The following is a 25,121-nucleotide window of genomic DNA, read 5'->3' as shown; positions in this document are numbered from 1 at the left end:
CCACTCAGGGAACCTTGCCCCGTGCCCACAGGGCAGTTATAAAGGAATATCTGTCATGTTTTCTAAAAATGAAAGGAAATATGCTTAAAAATCACAAAATAAGCATATGGAACTCCAGTTCCATTGCTTTTTTTTTTGTTTTTGGATCTTCATTTAGGGAAAAGGAAAGAGGAAGAGGAATACATAAGATTATTTTTACATCCTTTTTTTTTCTTTTTAAAGCTGCCTTTAAGTTGTCAGGTAGTGTTGTGACCACAAAGCAGGAACCACATAAAATCGTCCTCTGATATTCTCGTTCCCAGTCATGTTTACTACCATGAGAGCAAGAACTACACATTACTTATCTTTATCCTCAGCACAGTGCCTGGTACACAGCAGGTGTGTTATAGATGGCTGGTGAACTCAGCCTTCACCTTGGTCTCAGTTTTCATCCTGAGCCGCTCACTGTGTGCCCACCCCCAACTCTCCTTCCCAATGCTTCTCCTGATGGTCACTGCTTCTGAATTTCTGACTCATTTTCCCATGCCTGCAGCTTCGCCAGGCTCCTAGAACCTCACTGCTGGCACAAAGTCTCTGAATCTGACCCACTGTTTTTCTCTTTGACCACAGCTAGACTATCCTATTGTGGACATACTGCGACAGAACAATATCCCCCAACTCAGCCCGCAACAAAATAACTATCCCACTTCATGTCATTTCCAAGCACTTTATACTCACGCAAATAGGGGGCATGTTCCAAGTCATCTGAAGAAAAACTATAACCAAGACAGAGAGATTTCCCTTATTCAGGAAACCTCCCAAAGGGCATCAAAAGTCAGAGAAATGTGTGCTGCTCTCTGAAAAGCTTTTCCTAAAAGTCTGCATATATGATGTGGTTTAAAGTGTGAGAATATGATTTGACCATTTTTGCAGTAAAAAATAACTATCAGTAAATTCAAAACCATGCTTTTGTTTGGTGAACTACCTGTCTGCATCACACTAAACAGCACTCTTTCTCCACTGCCTCCCAAGACCCCCCTTCCCCTGAAGACGCCACAGCTGCATGGGTGGCAAGAGGAGAAAGGACAGACTTTGCATTGGAGACCATTTATTCTGGCTGTTTCTCAGGGCTTCAGCAGATAACTTCACTGTCTGCTTTTAATTTAGAAGACTTCAACTGAATGCAACGGATGAGCCACTTTGCAAATAGAAGAAAAAAAAAAAGCCTAAACTGTAAGACCTCCTGGTATTGATGATGTCAGGCCCCAAAATCTGATAAGCACCTTCTAATAGACATGTATATGGTCATATCCATTGCCTTTATGTGACTTATTAGTCTCCTATTAAAATGTGCCTGAGTCAAGGGGTATAGAACTTTATGTGCCAAATAACAACTACAGGAAGAAGAGTAGCTGCTGAAAACCCACGCCTCTGTAGTGTCAGCATAACAGCACGAATAAAGCTGCTGGGGTTCCCAAGCTACCGGGGTCATTTGTGTTGCCTTTCTTGTCATCAGGATTCCCAACCTCTGGCTATTTTCATGTCTTTAATGTTCAATTAAGAAACACATTTTGATAACCAAGAAAGACCAACTATATAGCACAGGAGACTATAATAACCTATAAGGGAAAATAATCTGAAAAAGAATATATATGTGTATGTGTGTGTGTGTGTATAACTGAATCAATGTGCTGTACACCTGAAACTTACACAATATTGTAAATCAACTATACTTCAATAAAAAAATTTTCTTTAATATACAGCAGAAACAAAACTGAAAAAAAAAACCAAACACATTTTGTTTTTTATAAGGAGACCTAGGTAGGGGTGTGGTAAAGGAGTAATGAGCACAATTTCATCCCAGACTCCTTTTCTTTTTAAGAGTGTACTTTAATCTGACAGCCAGTCTTAAACTACTTTTAAAGGCTGATGATTTGACCTGGAATAAAAATAAGCTGTATTAGATACTTTCTGATATACCATTAAAGTGAAGCGGCCATTATCTTTTTTATATTAAGAGAAGGGCAGAATGCCATCCCCTTTCATTTCTCCAGTAAATCAAATTGAATTATTCATTAGCACTAAATGTTTCCAAACTCCCTCTCCCTCCACATACACATACCATTTAAACAACGAACGGAAGGGCTTATCTCTTCTAAAAATAACCCCTCCGATACATTGAGCTCCTACAGTTTTGGACTTTGCAAAAATTAATTTCTGTGGTTAGTAAAGCTAACAGCCTCTAGAGTAGAATCAGATGGTAAAGACAATAAACGAGCAATTAAAAAGCAGCTCCCTGTACTATTTTTCAGTTCTCCCATTTGTCACTGACTATAGCACTTTGGTGCTGAGTAATTCTTGAGATCTGAGGTTGGCAAAGAATGACCCAAAGTAAAATCTTAAGAAATAACTAGCAACAAAAATTTTAAAGTATTACATTTGGCTAAATAAAGGCAGTTCCTCAAACACCTACCTAAAAGCCTGAGTCAAACCGCAGCCATAGATTTACACTAGTCAGGTTTAATGGAAACCCAAACGTAATGCCCAGCACCTTCAGACCACTAAATATGCATGTATACACACATCCCATCAAACATACACACATCCCAGCATATACACATCCCCTGACAAACACACACACACACATCATACACATATACTGTCAAACACACACACAACACCACATACACACAAACAGACAAAGATCATTTTTCTTTTCTAAGAACAGATCTCCAGACACTCGAGCCTGTTTTTTTTTTTGTTTTTTTTTTTTTTTTTTTTTTTTTTTTTTTTAAAACCTTTGGGTTTATTTATTTATGGCTGTGTTGGGTCCTCGTTTCCGTGCGAGGGCTTTCTCTAGTTGCAGCAAGCGGGGGCCACTCCTCATCGCAGTGCGCGGGCCTCTCACTATCGCGGCCTCTCTTGTTGCGGAGCACAGGCTCCAGACGCGCAGGCTCAGCAAGTGTGGCTCACGGGCCCAGCTGCTCCGCGGCATGTGGGATCTTCCCAGACCAGGGCTCGAACCCGCGTCCCCCGCATTGGCAGGCAGATTCTCAACCACTGCGCCACCAGGGAAGCCCCTCGAGCCTGTTTTTTATATGAAATCTTATCTCCTGTCTTTGACTCTGATTGTTCTGCATCTGCTGTGTCCTGCTTCATTAACAGGAGCTTATCAGAGTCACATAAAACAGTGAAGATGCACTATTTTTATTACCATTTATAGCACCGTTTGTTTCATTTAAGAAAACGGGCTTAGTCCCTGGCCTTAAATTACACAGCACAAACAGGATTCCAGAATTCAGGGTTCATATTTATTCTCCCATCTCTTCACTTTGTCAGAAGAGAAATCACTTCGAGTTGACTTCGAAGACAAACTGTTGCCATTTGTACCAGCAGAAGCTCAGTTCTTTCAAACAATAACTTAGCTTCAGGGACTCCTGAGCCATTCTCATTTCCAGATAAGGCAGTAGCCTCAAGATTACACCTGCTTAATTCAGGCCTTACAAATTCAACCAAGGGCTGAGATTGGAATTTTACTTATGCATGATGAAGATGAATTTCTCAAGTGTAACAAGAGAGGGAAAATTGTATTATCTTAAAAATTGCCACCAGAATTCCTCTCAGGAGAAAAACTGTCTTTGGAAATAGATCTGGACCTTGGGTTTTTATTTTTGCGTGTTTTGTTTTGCTTCTTCCTATTTGTTTTGTTTTGTCCTATTTGTTTCCCTTTTTAAAAATGCCTCAGTACATGCCTGCTGGGCCACGGGAGAGAAAGTTTGGAGTTTCTGGAACAAACTAGAAAGGAGCAGGTGAGGAAGAGAGAGGGGTGGTAGAGAGGAAAGAGAGAAAAATCCAACCAGAGTCATGGTAGAAACCTGTGCTCCTGTGTCACTCCTTTTCTCCCCACTCCCTGCCAAATCTTCAATTAAATCTACAAAACTAACAAAGATCGGAAATGAGTGGCTTTTTCAAAAGTTGTTACTATAGCAACCAGAGAATGATTTGTATTTCACAGTGTGTGATGCTCACCCAGGAACTGGATGTCAAGTGGTCCTGAGAAGGTACTCCATCCCCCGCTCCCAAGAACTGACAGAAACCTTGGGTAGGTCACTAACTATAAAGTCAATTTTACCTGAAACTTGAATTTCAGTAAGCCTCAAGCTAACACCTGGCTTATTCTAAGTAAGTGTTTGAATTAGATGGTACAGGCAACATTGAACAATACAAATTAATAAATAATACTCATATTTTAACACATTATTCTCAGTACGTTGCTTGCTTCAAAGGGCCCGTGAATGAATGGTACAGTCCCTGTCCTCAAGGAGCTTACAGTCTAGTGGGGGAAACAAGCTATAGACACAAATAATTATAATATGAGGCAGAATATGAAGTGTAGGAACATGGACTGGGGAGAAGGATCAATGCCAATTTCAGAGACAGTAGCAAAGAAAGATGTCAGTGATTATTTTGAGAGAATATTAGAAGAAGATGTTACTGGTATGGACACAAAGAGTGGGAGGTAGGGGAAAGATTATTTTATTAGAGCTTCTTGTATAATTATCTCAACATCTTCCATATTAAATTAAAGGATGGTAAGACTCTCTTACTTATCTCTACAATGTCTTAAACATAGTAGTTCCTTAAAATTAATATTTAATTGAATCCCAGGCTAAGGATCAGCATGAACGTAAACAGAGATGCAGGAAGGAGCAAGGTGTAGACAAGAAATGTCAAAAGTCTAGTTGTCTGGAATTTAAGATGTAAGGTAGAAAACTACACGAAAACTGTGGTTATGTTAGACACTGTAATTGCACTGCTTTCTTTATTCATTGAGAAGTGTGGTCGGAGGGTTCTTGGTCAGGGAAAGCCAGCACAAGGCACACTTCAGACCCATTACTCCACTGTCATACGAAGAACAGAATGGGGACAAATCTGTCATTGGGAAGCCCAGGAGAGGACAGTTCAGAGGTCGAGTTAAAAGGAAAGCTGTGGGGCTTCCCTGGTGGCGCAGGGGTTGAGAATCTGCCTGCCAATGCAGGGGACACGGGTTCGAGCCCTGGTCTGGGAGAATCCCACATGCCGCAGAGCAACTAGGCCCGTGAGCCACAACTACTGAGCCTGTGCGTCTGGAGCCTGTGCCCCGCAACAAGAGAGGCCGCGATAGTGAGAGGCCCGCGCACCGCGATGAAGAGTTGCCCCCACTTGCCGCAACTAGAGAAAGCCCTCGCACAGAAACGAAGACCCAACACAGCCAAAAATAAATAAATAAATTTATTTAAAAAAGTAAAGCTGTGGAGGTTCAAGCTGCAGTTGGGGTAACAGGAATGAAAAGTAGTGGGACACTGTTAGTGATAGAATTAGGCTGTTTAGAAACAGGAGATTGCTTCAAGTCAGTTTAACAACGATTCACTGAGTATCTCCTGTGTGCTCTGGCCAAGGCAGTTAAACTTGGCTCCACAAGGATTCATGCCAAACTGTTATTAGTGGTTATACCTGAGATCTGAGTTGGAAGGGAAGGAATTTATTAACTCTTTTCCCTCATAGAATTAATTTTCCTTTGGTGATGTGTCACTTTCATGATTTTGAAAAAAAAAATTCCAAGAATATATAAATTAAACAAGAAAAAAGTGTTACATAGTAAATGAACACAGCTTTGTATGCTGAATCAGGGAAAAGAATGGCCCTAAGTGAATTAAAAATCATCTTCATCTCATCACTAAAGCAGGCCCACGAGCGTCACCACAAAAGGTGTTAAGCTATTAGTTTGTGATTTTGAATATGGCCCCAAGTAATAAAGCCCGGCTTCAATTTAAAATGTTACATTTTTTCATGCTTCTCATTAAGCCAAACTAATATCTCTCTCAATAATTCTGAATTTGTAAGGTCAGACTATATGGAGACTAAAAATAATTATGGAGTGAGTGAATCTTCCTATTCTCCTTTAATTATTCTGTCAGAACCAGGCCCTGGGAAAGCTCCTACCTGAGGACTAATTTAGGAAGCCTCAAGAAACAGTCACTTTTGGGGGCTGTTAGATGCCCTGTCTCTCTCGTTGTGTGCAACTTCTTCCAGCCCACATAGCACATGCTGAAGCAGAAACTGTGGCTAATGAGTCCTCATTTCTACAGCTGCAAAAACCTGGGAGAATTTAAGAAAACAGTGCATAACTTTCCGGAATGTGCTACCTCACGTGAATTGTATGGATGTTGGACTTGCCTACAAATGAACTAAGATAATCACGTCTAGCAAATCCAGGCTGCCTTCAGCACAGAGAACCTCATTTGTGTCTACCGAGAGCTCAACCACGAGGTGCCACTATGAAGAGTTATGTCTCTTCGTAACTTACCTCTGAGTTTAAATCCTAGAAGAAATAACATGGGTTATTTTTACACAAAAGTGTAAAGGTGCCCCATGCCTTTGTCCCACTATTTGCTGACATGCCTCAGTCAGTCTGGGGGCTGTTACCGAGACTCCCTGAGGGGACCGACATTCTGACAAAAGTCAGCTTAGGGTTGTAGCACTCAGGCCCATTCCTAATGATAAAAAGTTGTTCTACAAAAGGTGCCCAGCTGCATAAATAATTTGCACCTTGCATTCTTCCAATGGAGTAACAATATTAGAACCTATAAGTTTATATGTTTAGGTATAAAGTATATATCTATAATTATATATCTACATCTATCTTGAAAACTCACTTCCTGCTTTAGCTGTCTCATAAAACAAGCATATTAATCGTTCAGATAAATGCCTAAGGGAGGATAATAGGTCTGATACTTTCCTGGTATCTCTTCCAGATCTAAAATTCTAGGCGTAAAAATGTGCCAGCACACTGCACCGCAATCCTCATGGCGATGACATTATCTGCAGGATCTGTGTAATTCTGGAAGGAGTCTTTGGCCTGCTGTGAGGGCAGCTGTGTGGGATGGAGCCCGTGTCCCAGGGTAGATCCTGTCTCCCACTCAGGACCACTGTGCTCTCATTATATAATTAATACAGCCCTAAATATTTGGGAGGAAGGAAGGAAGAAATGAGAGAAGGAGGGAGGAAAAGAAGGGAGATATTATGACTATAGAACTTCACCATTAAAAAGCAATCCACGTGACTATAATAATTCAATTTTGTATACTTGAAAGTTGCTCAGAGTAGATCTTAAGCATTCTCACCACACACACACACACAAACACACAGAGTTAACTATGAGGTGATGGATATGTTAATTATCTTGATCTTGGCAATCATTCCATAATGTATATGGATATCAAGTCATCCACATTTTACATTTTAAATATATACAATTATAATTGTCAAAAAAATCAATGTGATTTAATTATGTCTTCTATTTTCTAATTTTAATGTATAATTTTCCAATAACTGTCCATTATAAATACATACAGAAGTATTTCACCGTAATAATCCCCATAGTGTGTTTTACTGTATGAATAAACTTTAATGTCTACATACTCAAAAAAAAAAAGTGCCACTGAATGACTTATCTGGTGATACCATCAAAAGTGCATTTTATAGAGCACTGCACAAAAAGTAAAAGTTAACAGTTTCTTAAACTTCCTCCAAAAAATAAATTAACAAATAAAAAGCAATCCAGGGCATATCCATTTTTTAAAGCAGAGAATCCTATTGTCACTGTGTGTCCTAACTCCCCACACACAAGTTTGGATTGCTGAACAGGTTTCTACAACAATTCTTCAGTTCCCTTCTTTGGTTAGTTCCTAGTTATTCTTCCCGACTTAGTTCAAATCCCTGCTCCTCTGAGAAGCCCCCCCTTGGACTTCTCTTCTACAGGCCCATACTTTGGGTTGTGAGCTGAATATCTGTAAAAATGTGGAGCATGTCACCTCCATCGTAGTGGAAATGTTTGTAAAAGAAAAAGATAGATAAATCTCCATATGTATGCCAGTGTGTGTGTATGTTTGTGTGTGTGTGTGTGTGTGTGTGTGTGTGAAAGTGAGTTTCTAAAGACAGCCAAAGCACTAACCTAACAAAACAAAAACAACAAGTCACCTGGTCCTGAAGAAACTTTCTCCAGTTGCCAACCAATCAAATAACTACCTACACAGATACTTTAATGCAAATTTCTAAAAAAGAATACACCTGCACAAAGAAAGAGTCCTGGAATGTGCATGGCCATTACCAAAAAACACAGATACAGCAAACAATTCTAAACAAATAACTGAGACATGGTCAAAGATACGTGCATAAGAAAGTTCATGACAGCATTATTTGTAATAGAAAAAGTAGCTGAACACCTTGTAAACTTTCAAAATAGAGGTTGATTAAATTACAGAAATTTTATACAATAGAATGATATAGATAGCAGAAATTATAATTTTTTGAAAAGTATTTCATAAAATAAAGGATACAGAATTTAACTGGAATACATAGGAATTTTAAAAACTGCATAAGCATTATGATCTTATGATCCCAAAATTGCACTTTCTGTTTTCTCCATAAAAATATACATATGATCCACATACATAAACATATAATTATATATATGTTAACATAGCTCTCTCTCGGTGGAATTATAGGCAATTTCATTTTCCTTTTTGTACTTTTTGGTACTTTACCTAGTTTCTACAATAAGAATATTTCACTGTTGTAATCACGGGGAAATTTTCTTTTAATGAGGTGGGATCATAAAAATAAAGATGAATAGCAAAAATAGGCATAAGACCTTGAGATATCTTCTGGCATCAAAATTAAAGGAAGCTATAGTTCTCCTTTTTACCCATCTGTTGATGCCTAATGATAACCATCTGAACTAGAATTACTTAGAGTCAATAAATATTCCACTGGTATACTATTATGATTAAAAATTATCAATTGTCTATTCTTGATTTTGTGGCAATTTGGTTTTGGCTGCGATGTGTAATCTTGAAGCCCCTTTTTATATGTCCATAATACCCTACATATCTATTACAATACATATCACAGCAAGTTTTAATTGATTTACTTTTGTCTCTCGTATTAGGGGTTCAGTTCATTGAAGACCAGGAACTTTCATTCCTTCACTCACACATACCAACTGACAACATATTATATAGGCCCTGCTCTAGGTCCTGATAATAGAATAGTGGGGGGAAAGAGAAAGAAAACTCCAACCTATGTCCTTGTGTCTCTGTATCCCAGCTTGCCCTGTGATTAGCACATAGTAAGTATCAATAAACATTTGTTAAGTAAATGAATAAATGATGATATATTAAATCAGAGCAATAAAAGAACAGGTAGCACAGGAACACACTGTATAATATAATGAAGAAATTAAAGAAACCCAGGAGGGGGACCTGTAGGAACCCCAAAGTATATCTTTGAGGAAAGAAAAGACATTGGGCTTTGAAAGAAGAGTGCATAAATAAAGTAAGTTTCAAATTATGTTCCATAGAACTCTAAATTCTTCTAATACTCTCATTCCTTTTAAAACTATATTCATTATTTTAATGGTTATAATTTTAAAAAAACCAAAGTTATGTACTCAAATGTGTTCTACAGCAAATATGAACACTCCAGAGACAATCAGAGTGTTCATTTTTCTTCCAGTTTAAGTCATTTTCTGGTGTTACCCTCAGTCTACAACTTCAACAGCAATCCCTGTGTAATTATTTGAAATTCCTTGTGAATAGTCATTGGCTATCAAGGTGGTAACTCTGTGATTAAATATGGTCACAAATTCCTTGACACCACTCCCAAGAAGAAAGAGGGTCTTTGTCTCATTCCTGGGAATCTGTGCAGGCTCTTTCAATGCTTCGACAATAGAATATAGCAGAAGTGATACTGTGCCATCTTCCAGACCAGGCCTTAACAAATTTTCAGCTTCCACTTCCTGTCTCTTAAAACATTCTCTCTTGAAGCCCAGCCTCCATGCTGTGAGGAAGCCCAAGAAAGCCTATAGAGAAGCCCAGGTGGAGAATCAGGAAGACCCCTGGCTGACAGCCCTGGCTGAGCTCCCACTCAACAGCCAGCACCATCTTGCCAGTCACATGAATGAGCCACCTTGAAAATGCAACCTCCAGCTCCAAGAAAGCCTCACCAGTTGACACTGCATGGCAATGCCACTGCCAAACCCTGCCTAAATTTCAGTCCATGACCAAAATAAATAAACGTTGGGGTTTTAGGTCGTAATGTTTTAGAGTGGTTGGTAACTCAGAAATAAATAAATGGAACATTCTGCATGAGTCTTTAAAAAAGATTTTAAAAATCAGACCTGTGCTTGTCCATTTCATGTGAGTCTGCTAGCAGTGAATATACCATTTCAGCCTGAGCCACGCCCAGCTGAGCGCCATGCGAGGCTTGGGCCCTTGTCAGCACGCCTGAGCCACGCCCAGCTGAGCGCCATGCGAGGCTTGGGCCCTTGTCATGACTGTTTGATAAATGTGCAGTAACAGATGAATACATGACACGTTCTTATAGAATTTCAGTGCTTACTTAAGTTTTAGGTCTTGCCATAATAACTATTATACAATTTTTGTATGCCATCCAAATTTTGATATCATTTTTTTAATTGCAGGTTAAGTATTTACGAAATGTATCTTCACATTTATGGATTTTTAAAATTAGGATGACTGTGATGACATGGATCAGCTTCAAAATGAGACAGCAATTTATACGACACTGACATCATATGATTCTCCAACTAGCGCCAATGGCAATTTCGATAATACCTAAAATAGCAGTGTCCCCAATATTTTCCATAAAATCACTCACGAAAACATAGCACAATAAGCACTTATCATTGCTTTCACTTTTTAAGGTGCCATAAGTCCAAGTCAACGTAATTTATATAGTGCAGTTTTGCAAAATAGTGTTCCAGCCAAGTCACAAGGTCATTTTTATACAAAATAAAAATATACATCCCAGATGCTCTCAGGGAAAATCAAACATGTAAATGTTAGGGAAGAAATGTATACAAAGAAAATTCAAACATGTTGATGAAAATTCAGTAGCAGCATTGCTTAATATAAATTATTTCATCATGTGTAAGGGAGATGTGCCCACAATAGACAAAAAGCTTATGAATGCCTCTGACATTGACATTGCAATAAGTAGTTTGATGAATAGGTCATGGTACAATTAGAAACATTATTTGATAATGCAGTGCAGAGATGGAGCTAAGAAAGTGAATTCCACGTACTGGATGAATCTGCTTGAAGTCTGGGTTATGTGGGATCATGAGAATGCAACTGTACATTAAAAGGGTTACTGTGGCTCTCCTCATTTTGCTTGTTTTGGTAAGTTGTGATCATTCAAGGAGTTTTCAGGAGGATTTGTTATTTGGTTAAATTATTCTGTATTTATACAATAGAAACCCTTAAGGATCTGGATAAGTTTTTTTAACATGTGATCCAGTATGGCAAAAGTGTACTTACGTCTGTATTGATGTTGCAAAAACAACAGGAAAAACTGTAAAATGTCACGGCCCTTATAAAAGTTATTCCCCACATAGGTTCAAGCAGTCTTTGCATATTTTCTGGACTAGCACCACTTTTTAAGATGCTATCTTCTATCAAAACTGCATTGGATAATGCATTGTATACTGTTCACTAAATCAGACATTTTAAAATTATTTGGGCAGTGAGTTAAAATTTTTATTTTTTCACTGAAGCCCTTCAGCAATTCTGATCTATGCAAGGTCCAAGTACGAATATTTTAAATGAGACAAGAAATCACTACATTTTGTTTGTTTCCCTCTAAAATAGAATATAATTGTAACAAGATTCTTGTGAATCTTGAAGTTTTTAGTAAGCAGAACCCGCTCAATCTGGCAATCCAGGGCATAATGTTTACAACTATGGACAGCATGACTGGAATGAAATGGAAATTTGAAGTTTGCACTTGGCATGCAAAGCAAAATAAGATTTCCTGTTTTGAAATGTTAATTGAGTCACTGAAAAACACACCAAAATATACACATTTAAAAAAAAATTGAAAAATATCACAATCTCATAATATATACAAAAGTATTTTCTAACAAACCAAAATGTTTTTTAACTCGCTGAGGAATCGGTTTTTCAACTTCCTTTAAATTGGGATTTCACATATTGAAAAATGCAAATAATTATTAAATGATGGGAATGATTCAATTTGGAAAGAAGACCGGTAGGAAAACTTGAGATTGAACTTTAAGTTGTTAAAAAATTGTTACCATGGGTTACTACTTAACTGTGTGAGCCAGTATATTCTCATTCCTGAAAAACTAAACTAGCATCAACAACCATGGCACCAAACACATAGCTAAAATCAGAAACAGTCAGCCATCGCAACCTATTTTCAAATGTGTGGTCATCAAAATAACGTCCGTGTTTGAACTTAGAGATTTGATAAGCACATGGAAATCTGAACTTATAAATTAGTTCAATGAAATGCTGTTTAAACCTTTTGGGGAGGGTGGAGTGAAGGAGATTTCACAAAAGGTTTCATTTATAATATGGGTTCTCGGATAAGTCAGTTTGAAAACCTACTGAGCCAGAAACATTTTCAAACAGTTGCTCTGCAGGACAGGGTATGAAAGGAAGCTCCAGCCCCACTTGATCGTGCGCCACTGATCTGAAGCCTAGTTACTTGCTAACAAGGCAGAGGATTTTCTTCTTTTCCAGTTTTCTCTGAATGGCTCTTGAAAAGAAACTGCCATTCAGTTAAACATCCTGCGTCGGGGAACATTCATCACTCAGCTCATCTCTCCTGCAGATGTGTTTATCCACAGCTCTGTGATGTCAAGGACTGTGGCATCAGCTTCTATTAGGTGCTTCCCTCAGCCACCAAACCCAAAACTTGGGAAATCAGCCCAGCTCAAGAAAGTTGAGTAGGAACGGAGGGAATAACAAAGTTCACCTTAGGGCTGTGGTCCTTTGGGGTGGGTTCACATCTCTAAATACATTGGCATCTCTTTTCTAAGGCAGAGCTCAACGTTCTAATGCCCATCGTGGGCAATGGCAGCACCTATTGGCAGAGCTGTGCTGCACTGTTTTTTTTCCCCACTATATGGAACACATCCTGCAGATAATTTTAGCTTCTCTCACATTGGAGCTTTCCAATCAGATATCCCCAACAGAGACAGGAACACAGTGATTTTTCACATGCCCCACCAGAGAATGCCTAAGTCATCTGGACCATCTGGAGCCAAGCCTTATTATTCTGGACACACTGTAAGATCTGCCTACACTGACAGGGGCAATTTCCATGTGCTGGGCTGAGCAGAGGAACCTCAGGAGGAAAGAAAAACATACTTCTGCCCTAATCACCGAGTCATGCTGAAGGGTGCCCCATGAATAGCGGCTCCTTTGATCAACCTCTCCACCTTTTGGCCATGGAAGAAATGAAGTCCCCTTTTGGGTCTGTTCCACTCTCACTTTCACAGAGCATCAGCCACAGTGGGAAAAATGTGCCAGTTCATATTTCTCAAACCACTTTCACTCCTTATTCAAATGCCACCTCCTGCAGGAAGAATGTGCTAACTGGAAACTCTGAGAGGAAATAAAGCGGTCAAACTAACCAAGAGCAGATTACAAGGAACAAGACCATCCCCCATAAAAGAGAGAAAAGCACGTCCTGGTCTCCTCAATAGAAATCCATGCAAACCTCAAACAATTGCTCTCTCTCTCTGACAAAAGCTGTGTCTTTGCTTCTGTCCTGCAAGCCACCCGCTGATCACTCCTTTAGATGCTACCTGGACCCTCATTCATTCTTTACAGCCAGAAGATTTACCCTGTAGCTATCCACGACCTATTGCAGAATTCCAGCTCTCTGGAGATCCTGATAGGTGCCCACCTCCTGTAAACCTGATGCAAGGAGGTGTTAGAGATTTTTTAGACAATACAACAGAATACTACAGAGAACCCAACAGAATGTTCCCACTTCTCCCTACGTAACTCCCACTTAGTTTTGACTTCCCTAAACACTAAAAGTCATTGCCTGTATGAGAGGTCTCTCTCTCCAGCCTCCTTCAGTGTGTGTCACAGAGAACCAGTTAATTTACCACACCTGGAGTATTTTTGGTTCGAAGACACTGGATTGAAAAGGTGAAACTGTTCAAACTTTGAGATTTCACTATTCTATCTTTACAATCACCAGTGTCAGATAACGAGATTCTCATTTCTAAAAGGTAAAATAAATCATAAAAGATGTTTATGCTTTCATCCTCTTTTGTGGAAATTTTTAACATCAGAAGCAAGTGTCCAAGGATGACATGACCGCCATGTGAATTTGTCCAGGAAACAGGCAGAGTGACCCATTACTGAAATGGGTTTGGAGCTCAGGAGTTCCTATGCGACTTTGTCTAAAACTGAAATGGAGACATTTGCTTGGCTTCAGTTTCACACCTGCCTTCCATATCCAAGTTGTGGTTTGGCCTCAAAGAACAGCCTTGAGTTTCAATCTAGTTTCATCTCACACACTCCCTTCCTGATTTTTTGGCTAAACATATGAGGCATGCCACAGAGATTTGTGGAACTGCAGTGTAGTATAATGATTAAAAGCCAAAGTCCTGCAGTTGGACAGGCTTGGGCAAAAAAAAATCCAAGCAGAGATACTTACAGCTCATAGGGTTGTTGGGAGATGACTGATAATAAGTATTTAATAATAATGAAACCAAGTCCCCCTAAAACCAAGTTCCTCTTCTGAGTTTATGATTAACCTCTTTATCCAAAACTTTATTCCCTTTCTTGTCCCATCCCTGTTCCCCTCAGGATTGAGGAGTATCAAATAAAGGGGGGATTAAAACTGAGCAGGATCTACAGGGCCCTCCTGGGTACAAAAGCCCCTCCCTGTCCCCCATTTCTTTTTTGTAGAAAAAGGCTTTAGCCTCCTAGGCACCTTCCCTGAGCTCCTAAGAGCAGACTCAATCAATTATTAATTAGGGAAGTGAGGGAATGCAGAAACAAAGGAAAAGCAGTCAAGCAAGAAAAGTAATGATAGCTTAAATAATAGTTCAGTGGTAAAATAGAGTTCTAGTTCCTCCTCAAGGGATATACATAACAATCTGATGCATACCTTTGAGTTGTTCTGTAGAAATGAAGACCCCTGCCCAGGTAGAGGATGGTGACTACATGCTGAGCACAAATAGGTAGACCCCAGACTGGCTGGAACCAGAAGGTTGATGGTTAAGATTCCCAAAACATCACCCTGTTATCTCACCACCAACCAATCAGAAGAAAGTCCACGAACTGCAACCTTCACCCCAAATGTTGCCTTTAGAAACCCTTCCCTGAAAGCCATCAGGGCGTTTGGGTGTTTTGAGCACGAGCTGCCCATTCTCCTTGCTTGGTGCCCTGCAAATAAATGCTGTATTTTCCTTCATCACAACCCAGTGCCATGTCTGGTTCAGTAACATTAATAAATAATAATAATAGCTACTAATATTTACTTATCTCTTACTATGCTAACCACTTTCCATGTATTAACTTATTTTGCTTTCAAAATAACTCTATGAGAAAAACAGTATCATTATCCCTACTTTACATACAATGACTAAGACACAAAAAGGGTAAGCAACCTGCACAGAGAGGTTAAGTTACTTGCCCAGGGTCACACAGCTAGCTGGTGGAAAAATCAGAATTTGAACCCAGGCAACCTGCTTCCAAAATCCCAGTACTCTATTACTATTTTTACTTTATACTATAATTATACACATAAAACTGAATGACTGTTAACAGAATGACCGTTAACTCACTGTGATCCTTTCTCCTCTGTCACTTTAATACTATAATTCCCCACAGATACCATATGACTCATCATGTTTATATTTTTATTTATAACATTTTGCCTGTATTTGGCATGTTCCTCTCTCTCGTTTCCCTAACTCCTACAAAATAGTAAGGATGCATCTCAAGTCATGAACTCCACTAATAAGCTTGCACCTGCCACTTCTGGGCTGAGTTGCTTGTTGCTCTTCTGTAATCCCTTAATACCTGTTCATGTCACTGCCATTATGTCAATGTATCCAATTTCCTCCTTTGACTGAGCTCCTGAAGAGCAGGAGAATAGCATCCACTTCCGTATCCCCAGGGCCTGACAGGAGCACCTGATACACAGTAGATAGCTAATTAATGATGAATTAATGAACAAAACAAAGTCTAGTTACTACCCTGTAGCACCTGGTAGGTTCCCTTCACAAAACTAAACTGCATCTGCCTTAAGTAGGTTCGGAGAAGCACGAGGAATCAAAACTCTAGGAAAAGTTGGGTAACTTAGATGGCATTTAACCCAGAGCCCAGGCCTCATTGAAATTCAACAAGAAGCCTGGCAGAAGTTAAAGTAAATGGCATGAAAAGGTTTCAGATCTAGCCAGGAACTCCACAGAGCACTGAGATAGAACCTGACACCAAGAGGAAGGTAATTAGTTCTGAGGTAACCTCGAATCACAGATAGCCAGCAGGAGACTCACTCTTACTGTGGATGAGCTAATAAGAGGCCATTACCCACCTATACTTTATTCCATGGCCATCCTCTCCCTTCCACACTAGCCCAATAATGGGCTGTCTGCGTATTTACACACTGTAATTAAGCCTAGGTGAAGAGCTCTTTAGGGATATTCATTAGAATGCAGAATCACCTCAGCTCGTACGCTACCTCTGGCCAGTGGTTAGAAGACAGGATGAAATGAAACACTGACTCTGCAGTGACACTATAAACTCCCTCCAGGCCTCCTCCTGCCGGTGTGCCTGACCTCCTTATGCTACGAGGATGTAGGTCCAGGCTGCTGAAGATTTTGTTTCTAACAAGCTTATCAGGACTGAAAGGTCTGTAAAATGGGTAACCCCTGTAACTCTTGACTCCTGCTCATCCGGAATCTCTAGATCCCCACGAACAAGGTCCACTCAGTTATATCTGGGCATACTTGGAGGTGGCTCAAATGCGCTCATTAAAAAAAGAAAGGAAGGAAAGGAGGACTGAAGGGAAGGAAGGAGGGAGGAAAGAAAAAAAACGAGGGAGTGAGGGGAAAAGAAACAGCTTCCATCATGGAACATCCACCATGTTTTTCTACCATTTCTTTGGCCTTTGCTTGGTGCTCCAGGGCACCAGCCTCTTACAGGCACCCCTGTCCATTTTAGTGGATATTTCAGAGCTGTTAAGAGCTTCAAAGTGTCAAAGTCTGGAAAGTTTTCTATAGCAAAGTGGGAGACGGGGGCATACCAAAACGTTTCCTTTCCTCCTTAAGGTCACACGCAAGGGGTTACTGAAGCCAGCTCCCTTGCTTTCTGATATCTTAGAGCAATGGTTCTCAAAGTGTGGGGCCTGGATCGCCAGCATCTGCATAACCTAGGGACTTGGTAGAAATATAAACTATCTGACCCCATGCCAAAATTTTAAAAAAGTAATTAATGTTGGGGTTAGAGTCTAGCAGTCTATGTTTTAATAGCCCTCCAAATGATTCTGATGGACACTCAAGTTTGAGAACCTCTATTTTACAGAATTTCTGTAGAAAAAAATAAGTCATGTTTTATTTCTAACCTGCATCTTCCCTCACTCTAGGATGCAGACATGAATTCCTAAAGGAGGGAAGAGCCAATGTTAGAGTGTGGTCACAGTCACCCTTCCCCTGAAACACTAAAATCGCATATTATTGGATTGAAATGCCACACTTAGGATTAGAATGAGTTCTTTTCAGTAAGCCCCACAGACCCTCAGGCACACCGATTGACTTCCCCAGGCCACACCCTATCACCAGACTGCCCCATATAATCACAGGTAGAGACACACTAGGCTTAAGAAGGAAACCTTTCATTCATTCAATTCCTTCTGCAAATATTTGTTGAGCATGTGCTACATGCAGGGTGCTATTTTTCCCTTGGGATATATTAGCCAACAAAGCCAAGACAGCTTTGGAGAGCTGAGACAGACAGACACTAAATGGAACCTTATCAGGAAGTGCATTAGATGGCATGTTAGAAAGTGAAAGAGTTACTGTAATCACACACACACAAAATAGAACAGGGCAAGGGGATTAGAAGTTACAATTTTAACCAGAATTAGGTTTCACTGAGAAGGTGATGTTTAAGTATGGTCTGGAGAAAGGTCAGGGAGTTGGGCATGCCAGTAACTGAAAGCAAGGCATTCTAGGCCTAGAGTGCAGCCAGTGCAAAGGGTTGAAGGCAGAAGCACCCCTGGCTTGGACAAGGACAGCTCTCCTGGAATCAAAATGTTGAGAACTAATATGCTGTATTTGAAAATAATATATGGACTTTGAAATAATTTCAAAATAATAACTAAAATAATATAGTAACATTTAACACGGGGCTCCCTGGCTGTCTGAACTATGGTCTTAATAAAGATGTATGTTTAGCATGAAATCTTCCCTATTATCTCCCTGTGAGCATATGCATGAATTAGGAGTGAGAGTTTCCTTTCTATCATTTCTGATTGAAAGTAACAAATTTGTAAAGATCTCAAGGGGGCAACTTTGAACTAAAAAATACCTAAGTCAAAAATATACTATTAGCAGTTGATTATAAACTAATATGGATGGAAACAAAGTTGGCTAAGATCTAAGGGTATCATAAATAGGAAGGAAAACTGAGAGGTCTTACACTACCAGATACTAGGATTTCCTAGAAATCTACAATAATTAAGATAGTATGAAAGGATAAATTCATTGGAAAGAACAGATAATTCATAAAAAGGTTCATAGAGATAGACATACGATTTACAACAAGGTTGTGCTGCAGAACAGTGGGGAAAAGATGGTCTTTTCAATAAATGGTGCCGGGTCAACTGGATATATCTATAGGGGGAAAAAAAATCCTGACCCTTAACTTGTATCACACACAGAAATCAATTCTAGGTGAATCATAGATCTAAATGTGAAAGGCAACACGATAAAATTTCTGGAAGATAATACAAAAGAATATCTTTGTGACCTTAGGGTAAACAAGGGAATTTATTAAACAGGACACACAAAGTACTAACCAGAAATGCAAGGAATGATAAATAGACTATTTCAAAATGAGAAAGCTCTACTCATGAAAAGAAACAATTAATAGACAGAAAAAACAAGGCATCAAGTGGGAAAAGATATTTGCAATACATATAACTGATAAAGGACTCATGTCTAGAATATATAAAGAACCCCTCAATCAAAAGAAAAGATTATCTAACAGAAAAAAAAGAGAGGACACGAACACGGAGTTAACAAAAGAGGACAGGCAAGTGGCCAATAAACAACTGAAGAAATGCTTAACTTAATTAGTCTTTGGGAAAATGCAAATGAAAGCCATAATGATATAGCTGGACATACCCACTAGAATAGTTAAAATTAGAAAGACATGAAAACACTGTGTTGATGAAATGTGGAGCCCCTGGAACTCTCCTATACTGCTGGTGGGAATATGATTATTGGTTTAATTACTTTGGAAAACTCTTCGGCAGTGTTTATTAAAAATAAATAGTGCTTACTCTAGAACCCAGAAATTCCACTTCTATATATATATATCCAACAAAAATATATATGTTTGGGTGCTAAAAGTGCAAGAATATTCATTTCAGCATTATTTGTAGCAATCAAAAACTAGGAACAATGAGTATGTCCATAAACAGTGAAACTGATCAACTAACGGTGGAATATTTATACAATGAAATATTACAAAGCAGTGAAATGAGCAAACTACTGCTGCATGAAAGAGCAAACATAAATAAATTGCAGAATTACAATTCTGAGCAAAAGAAACCAGGTGTGAAATAATACAGAATGTATAATTCTATTTACACAAAGGACAAAAACAGGCAAAATCTAACACACTCAAGTTTATTGAGTTAAAATTCAGAAGAGTGGTTAGCCTTGAAGAGAAAGGCAGGGATGTGACAGGGGTCCCGAGGATGCTGGGAATGTGCTGCCTCTTCAAGGGGTGATGATCTTATAAGCACATTCCCTTTGTGATCATTCATTGAGCAGGGAATTCATGATTTGTGCATTTTTACGGGCATATGCTATACTTTATAAGAAAATATATTTTAAAAACTGAAAGAAAAAATATAGGCTTCACTAATCTGAACCTCAGGTTTTACATATGTGAAGGGGATTCCTGCCCATCTCATAGGGTATTGTAAATACTTAATGAGATAATTATAAATTGTTCTGTAAACTCTGACTAGTGGGTAAATTGTACATTTGGAATGTAGATTTAGATTGTAAACTTTCTTTCCATAAACAAACTTTTTAAAAATCAGGAGATCTGTCATGATGAACAATGATTACAGATTATTATTTTTAAAAATTTGTATTATTATTATTTATAACATTTGAAGATCTTACAATCCTTGGCTTAAGTTCCTGATGGCAACAACTAAGTTTAGAAGTAACTGCTCCTCTGTCACTGGACCATATATTCTCAGGCTCACCACCGTCTCCCCCATCCATTTTTATCGCTAGACTGGTTATTATAGGAATATAAGTTTGGGATCCACACAAAAAAAATGTTATTATTGAGACTTTTTCACAGTTGCCTAAATCAGAAAAGGCAATTACATTGAAAAGTTCCAGACTGAACCAAAGGGGTCAGGGTCTGCTGGAAAGGGAGCCCATTCACTCTACTTTCCCTGTGCTACATACTTCAGTCTCTGCAAGCTCCTTCTAGAAGCCAACCCTTTTTAAAGTCCTAACAGTTCAAGTGGGGAGAGTACCATTCAATCAAAATATAACCCTGGAATTTCTCAAATGCCAAGGGCAAGTACAGATGGGCTATGCATTCCATTCCAGCAGCAGGTATCTGTCAGACTTGCACTGCGTGTGGTTCTCTGTGCTGAGCCCATTGGGGCATAACTCTGCCCTTTTGTAACTTATGATCTACTTGGGGAGGCAGCTCCAACACAGGAATCTGTTGGTCTGACAAGTAAAGTAAATGCCAGAACAAGAGCTGCAAACAGTGAGTACTCTGGGGTTCCAAGAAGAAGCAATGACTGAAAACTACAGAAAATCCGAGAAGGCTTTTTAGAAGCAATGAAGTCATTGAGAATATGGACCTAAAATTCAATGAGCCAAGCCCATTCTGCTTCCTCTTCCTAGGGAGATGTCCCCTACAGTGATGACCACTGAGTCGAAGTCAATTTGGGATGAGTGCTTTTACCTCAAATTATCCAAGTCACTCTGCCCAGACAAGAATGACTAAAAGGAGATACGAATAGGACAAATGACATTACCTTTTACCCTAACTAACTACACAGCCTCTAATCTCAGGATTTCACTAATGGGCTTAAAAAAAAAAAAAAAGCTCCTTTAGTTAGAATTACATGCAGTAAATGAACTGTAGTATGAAATGAAAACAATCCCAAAATGACTTGGCCTGTATGATTTTGTTCAAAACTGATGCCTGGATATCTTCCCTGGATTATCTATTCTCTACAATGCCTGGGGGAGAGAAAAGGGATGAGAGAGGGAAAATATCTGATATCCATATGTTTGAGAAATTTAACTTTTGCTCTATAGATGTTAGCATATTAAAGACCCAAAATAATTCTTCAGTGAGGAAACCCGTTTAAATCTGGCATTCCTAAATGTTTTTGTGATTAATGTCATCTATTAACTCTGACGGAATCAATGTTCCTCAAAAGGCACTTTAAGGGAACTCTTATTAAAATAAGTTCCAGGACTTATTTTTGTACCTAAACCCTCAGACAGTGTGGAAAACAAATGTTCTCAATTTGTGTGTCATGTTTCTCTTCCCTACACATTTAGAAACAGCCCTTTCTAATGGATTTTGGAAGCTATGAAAAATTTCACACTTTTGATTAGGTGGTTGATTTAGCGAAGAGTTTATGAAATTTTGGATAACACAGGGCAGTAATGACTAAACTTCCTGTGCAAAAGATAATTTTTTTCTGGGGAATTAAATTCTCAACCAAATCTGCCTTACCTCTCCCCACTCAACTCCCTCTACACACATACTACGTACATACAAGATGCAGAAATTTCATTTGGGTAACTAAGCTTTCTTCTTTCTCCATTTAAAAAAGAAAGTGAAACAATTTTTAAAAGAAAGTCCTGGGCTTCCCTGGTGGCACAGTGGTTAAGAATCTGCCTGCCAATGCAGGGGACACGGGTTTGAGCCCTGGTCCGGGAAGGTCCCACATGCCGCGGAGCAACTGAGCCTGTGTGCCACAACTACTGAGCCTGTGCTCTAGAGCCCGAGAGCCACAACTGCTGAGCCTGTGCGCCTAGAGCCCGTGCTCCACAAGAGAAGCCACCGCAATGAGAAGCCCACGCACCGCAACGAAGAGTAGCCCCTGCTCGCCGCAACTAGAGAAAGCCTGCGCGCAGCAACGAAGACCCAACACAGCCAAAAATTGAAAAAAATAAATAAAATTTAAAAAAAAAAGTCCTGATATTTATTGACTACCTATTGTATGCCTGATATTTTGTATACAAAATCTCATAAACCTCATAGTGATTAAAGAGCGTAGAGATAGAGAACAGACCCAGAGGGCATGCCTAAAGTCAAGAGAATTTCAGTCTAGATTAATACGAGGTGTGCGTGTAACAACCAGTGAGAACAACACAGCAGTGGTTCAGACTTAAGGGTGCCCAAACCCACCTGAATAACTTCATAAAATGCCCATTTCTAGGTCCTGCCCCTAACGTTTTGTTTTAGGGGGTGGGGAGAGAAGAAGAGAAACACTCCAGGTGGTCCTCCCTTGAGTTCAGCACACCACACTTGAGATACTTTTCAATAGAGTGAGACCCTAGTAATGAAGGGCTTGGGTTCCAGAGTCAGAGGTCTGATTTTGAACCCTGATGTGGCAGAGAGGTTAAGCGGCCTGTCCAGTTCATAGGGAAACATGCATTTGGGAAAACAAAGGTAATAATAACTACCTAGAGTGTTACGGTGAGTTGTACGCATATAATTCCAGCCACCATCTACTGAGCTTTACCATTAGCTGGAGCCTCACAGCTCATTATTGCAGTCAGGATGACCCCCAGGTCTCCTGATTGCCAGTACAGGGCTCTTTCACCCCCGTGCCACAGTTTCCAGGAAATGCTGACCTTCTTACTTCAAACTGAAATGATCAAGGGCTCTCCCTCTCAGGCTAACAAGAACTTTTCTTTCATTTTTTGCCACTCTCTGTCCCCAAACTATCTTTCTAGAGTTTTTAATTGGTTGAATTCATTTTAGCATTTCAGAAGTTAGGCAATAACGACTTTTTTTTTTTTTTCTTCCCTTGAGTCAAATCAAACCCTACATAAAAATATGCTGGGGATACAACAGACATATGGCAGAGCTTGTGACATGAGAATTTTTGTAGTCTCAGAAAAATAATAACACACAAATTTAAACTAACAATTCAAGATAGTATTTGGTTATATATCAATATACTGTAGAGACCAGAAGGTCTAGTGAAGCTTAAAACATGGAGAAATCAATTTGTCTTGAAATTAGGGGAAAATACCTGAAGGAGGCCATGGAACCCGAGTTAGGCAAAGAAGGACAGAAGGAATTTGTTGTTGTTTTGGAAAATACTGAATATTTACTAGTGAAAAGAGAATATTATAATACCTTGCTTCTCAAAGCTTTCAAAGGTATGGTCAGAGGATCAGCCACATCAGTGTCACCTGGAGGTTTCTTAGAAATACAGTTGTCCCTTGGTATCTAGGGGGGATGGGCAGGGGTTGGTTCCAGGACCCCCCTCCCCCTACAGATACCAAAATCTGCAGATTCTCAAGTCCCTTATAAAATGGAGTAGTATTTGCACACAACCTATGCAGTTCCTTCCATATATTTTAAACCATCTCTAGGTTACTTATAATACCTAATAGAATGTAAATGCTATGGAAGTAATTGCCAGCACATGCCAAATTCAAGTTTTGCAATTTGGAAGTTCCTAGAATTTTTTTTTTTCGAATATTTTTGATCCTTAGTTAGTTGAATCCTGAGGATGTAAAATCCCCAGATATGGAGAAGGGCCAACTGTATAGGATTCCATGCCCAGCCCCAGATTTCTCTAATCAGAATCTGCATTTTAACAAGATCTTCAAGTGACTGATGTGCATTAAGGTTTGAGAGGTAGTAGTAAGTATTATACTAGTGCTTATTAGCACATAGTACTATCACTCAGTCTCAGCAATTACCAACTGTGAAAGGATTTCACTCTAAAACTGATTTCCATAAATGCCCGCCTTACAGAAGACCAAGAATTATCTCCTGACCAATGAATATCCACCAGGAATCCCTTGCCATCCTCAAGCCAATGAGGCTTTACTGCTTGGACTCTAGCTGAAATCCCTATTCTTTGCACCACTGGCCTATGAGTGCAGCCTCCCCAAACCCTCCATGGACTTGCCTGTAGCTTGCTATAGCATGCGTTTCCTGAATTGTAACTCCTCTGCTTTTCCTAAATAAACTAAATTTCTGGTAAGTGACCTTGCCTCCATCTATCTCTTTATTTAGGTTGACAAATGCATGGTCCATCTTGTTTTATTTGTACATCTGCCCACTTTCTCACCTGAATTTTGGATGATTTTGAAGGAAATCCACTACGTCATAGAGCATTTCATTGGTAACTGTTTCACAGGGTGTATCTTTAAAAGACATGGTCTCTTAGAAAGAATAATAACTGCAAGATACTTACCACATTTAAAATATAATAAATCCTGAGTATCATTAAATATTCTGGAAGGATTTGAATAGGTAAGGAAGAAGAAGGATATTCTATTTTAGAAGAATCTGTGGAGATTTAACTAGCCTGCTTGGAGCTGAGGGTTAGTCTTCTCAGTATTGAAGAGTTTTGAAGCTGAACAATGCCCACAAAATTACCTGATGTAAAGCACAGTATGTTACTAATAACATTAATTACATCAAATGACTTTTGTCAGATGCTGTATAAGGGGTCACAAAACTGAAACCAAAAAAGCAAGAGGTGCATTGTTACAAATGGCTTGCCAAGGGAGAAAAAGAGACTGAAAAATGTTAAAACTTAAAAAAACAAAAAAAAACCCTCTGTGAATAGTTAGGCTATAAAGAAAACTAAATGTGTAACACACTACTTGAAAATTCTAGTTAAAACACAGAGATTTAGAACTACCATCATGGCAAAGTCTGTCTAAAAAGAAGGGATCAAACCCCAAAAATGTCAGCATGGATATGAATAGTTCTTGAGGCTCGAGCAGACCCCAGATATGTGGCTAAGACTTGGGAGACATGCAACCT

General features: G+C 39.3%; 1 protein-coding gene across 1 annotated transcript in view; it reads right to left on the bottom strand.

The window, feature by feature from the left end:
• SORCS1 (sortilin related VPS10 domain containing receptor 1) overlaps window positions 1-6,469 on the bottom strand; it is a 414,532-nt gene extending 408,063 nt beyond the window's left edge. The window contains exons 1-2 of the mRNA XM_036829279.1: window positions 6,445-6,469; window positions 6,326-6,340 (exon numbers count right to left, since the gene is read on the bottom strand). Of these exons, the coding sequence (XP_036685174.1) occupies window positions 6,326-6,340; window positions 6,445-6,469 (40 nt within the window). The remainder of the gene's footprint in view (window positions 1-6,325; window positions 6,341-6,444) is intronic.
• Between the last annotated feature and the right edge of the window lie 18,652 nt (window positions 6,470-25,121).

This window comes from Balaenoptera musculus, chromosome 16, assembly GCF_009873245.2.
Source record: "Balaenoptera musculus isolate JJ_BM4_2016_0621 chromosome 16, mBalMus1.pri.v3, whole genome shotgun sequence".
Lineage (NCBI taxonomy): Eukaryota > Metazoa > Chordata > Mammalia > Artiodactyla > Balaenopteridae > Balaenoptera > Balaenoptera musculus.
The sequence above is the reverse complement of the archived record's forward strand: the minus strand, read 5'-3'. Positions and strand labels throughout refer to the sequence as shown.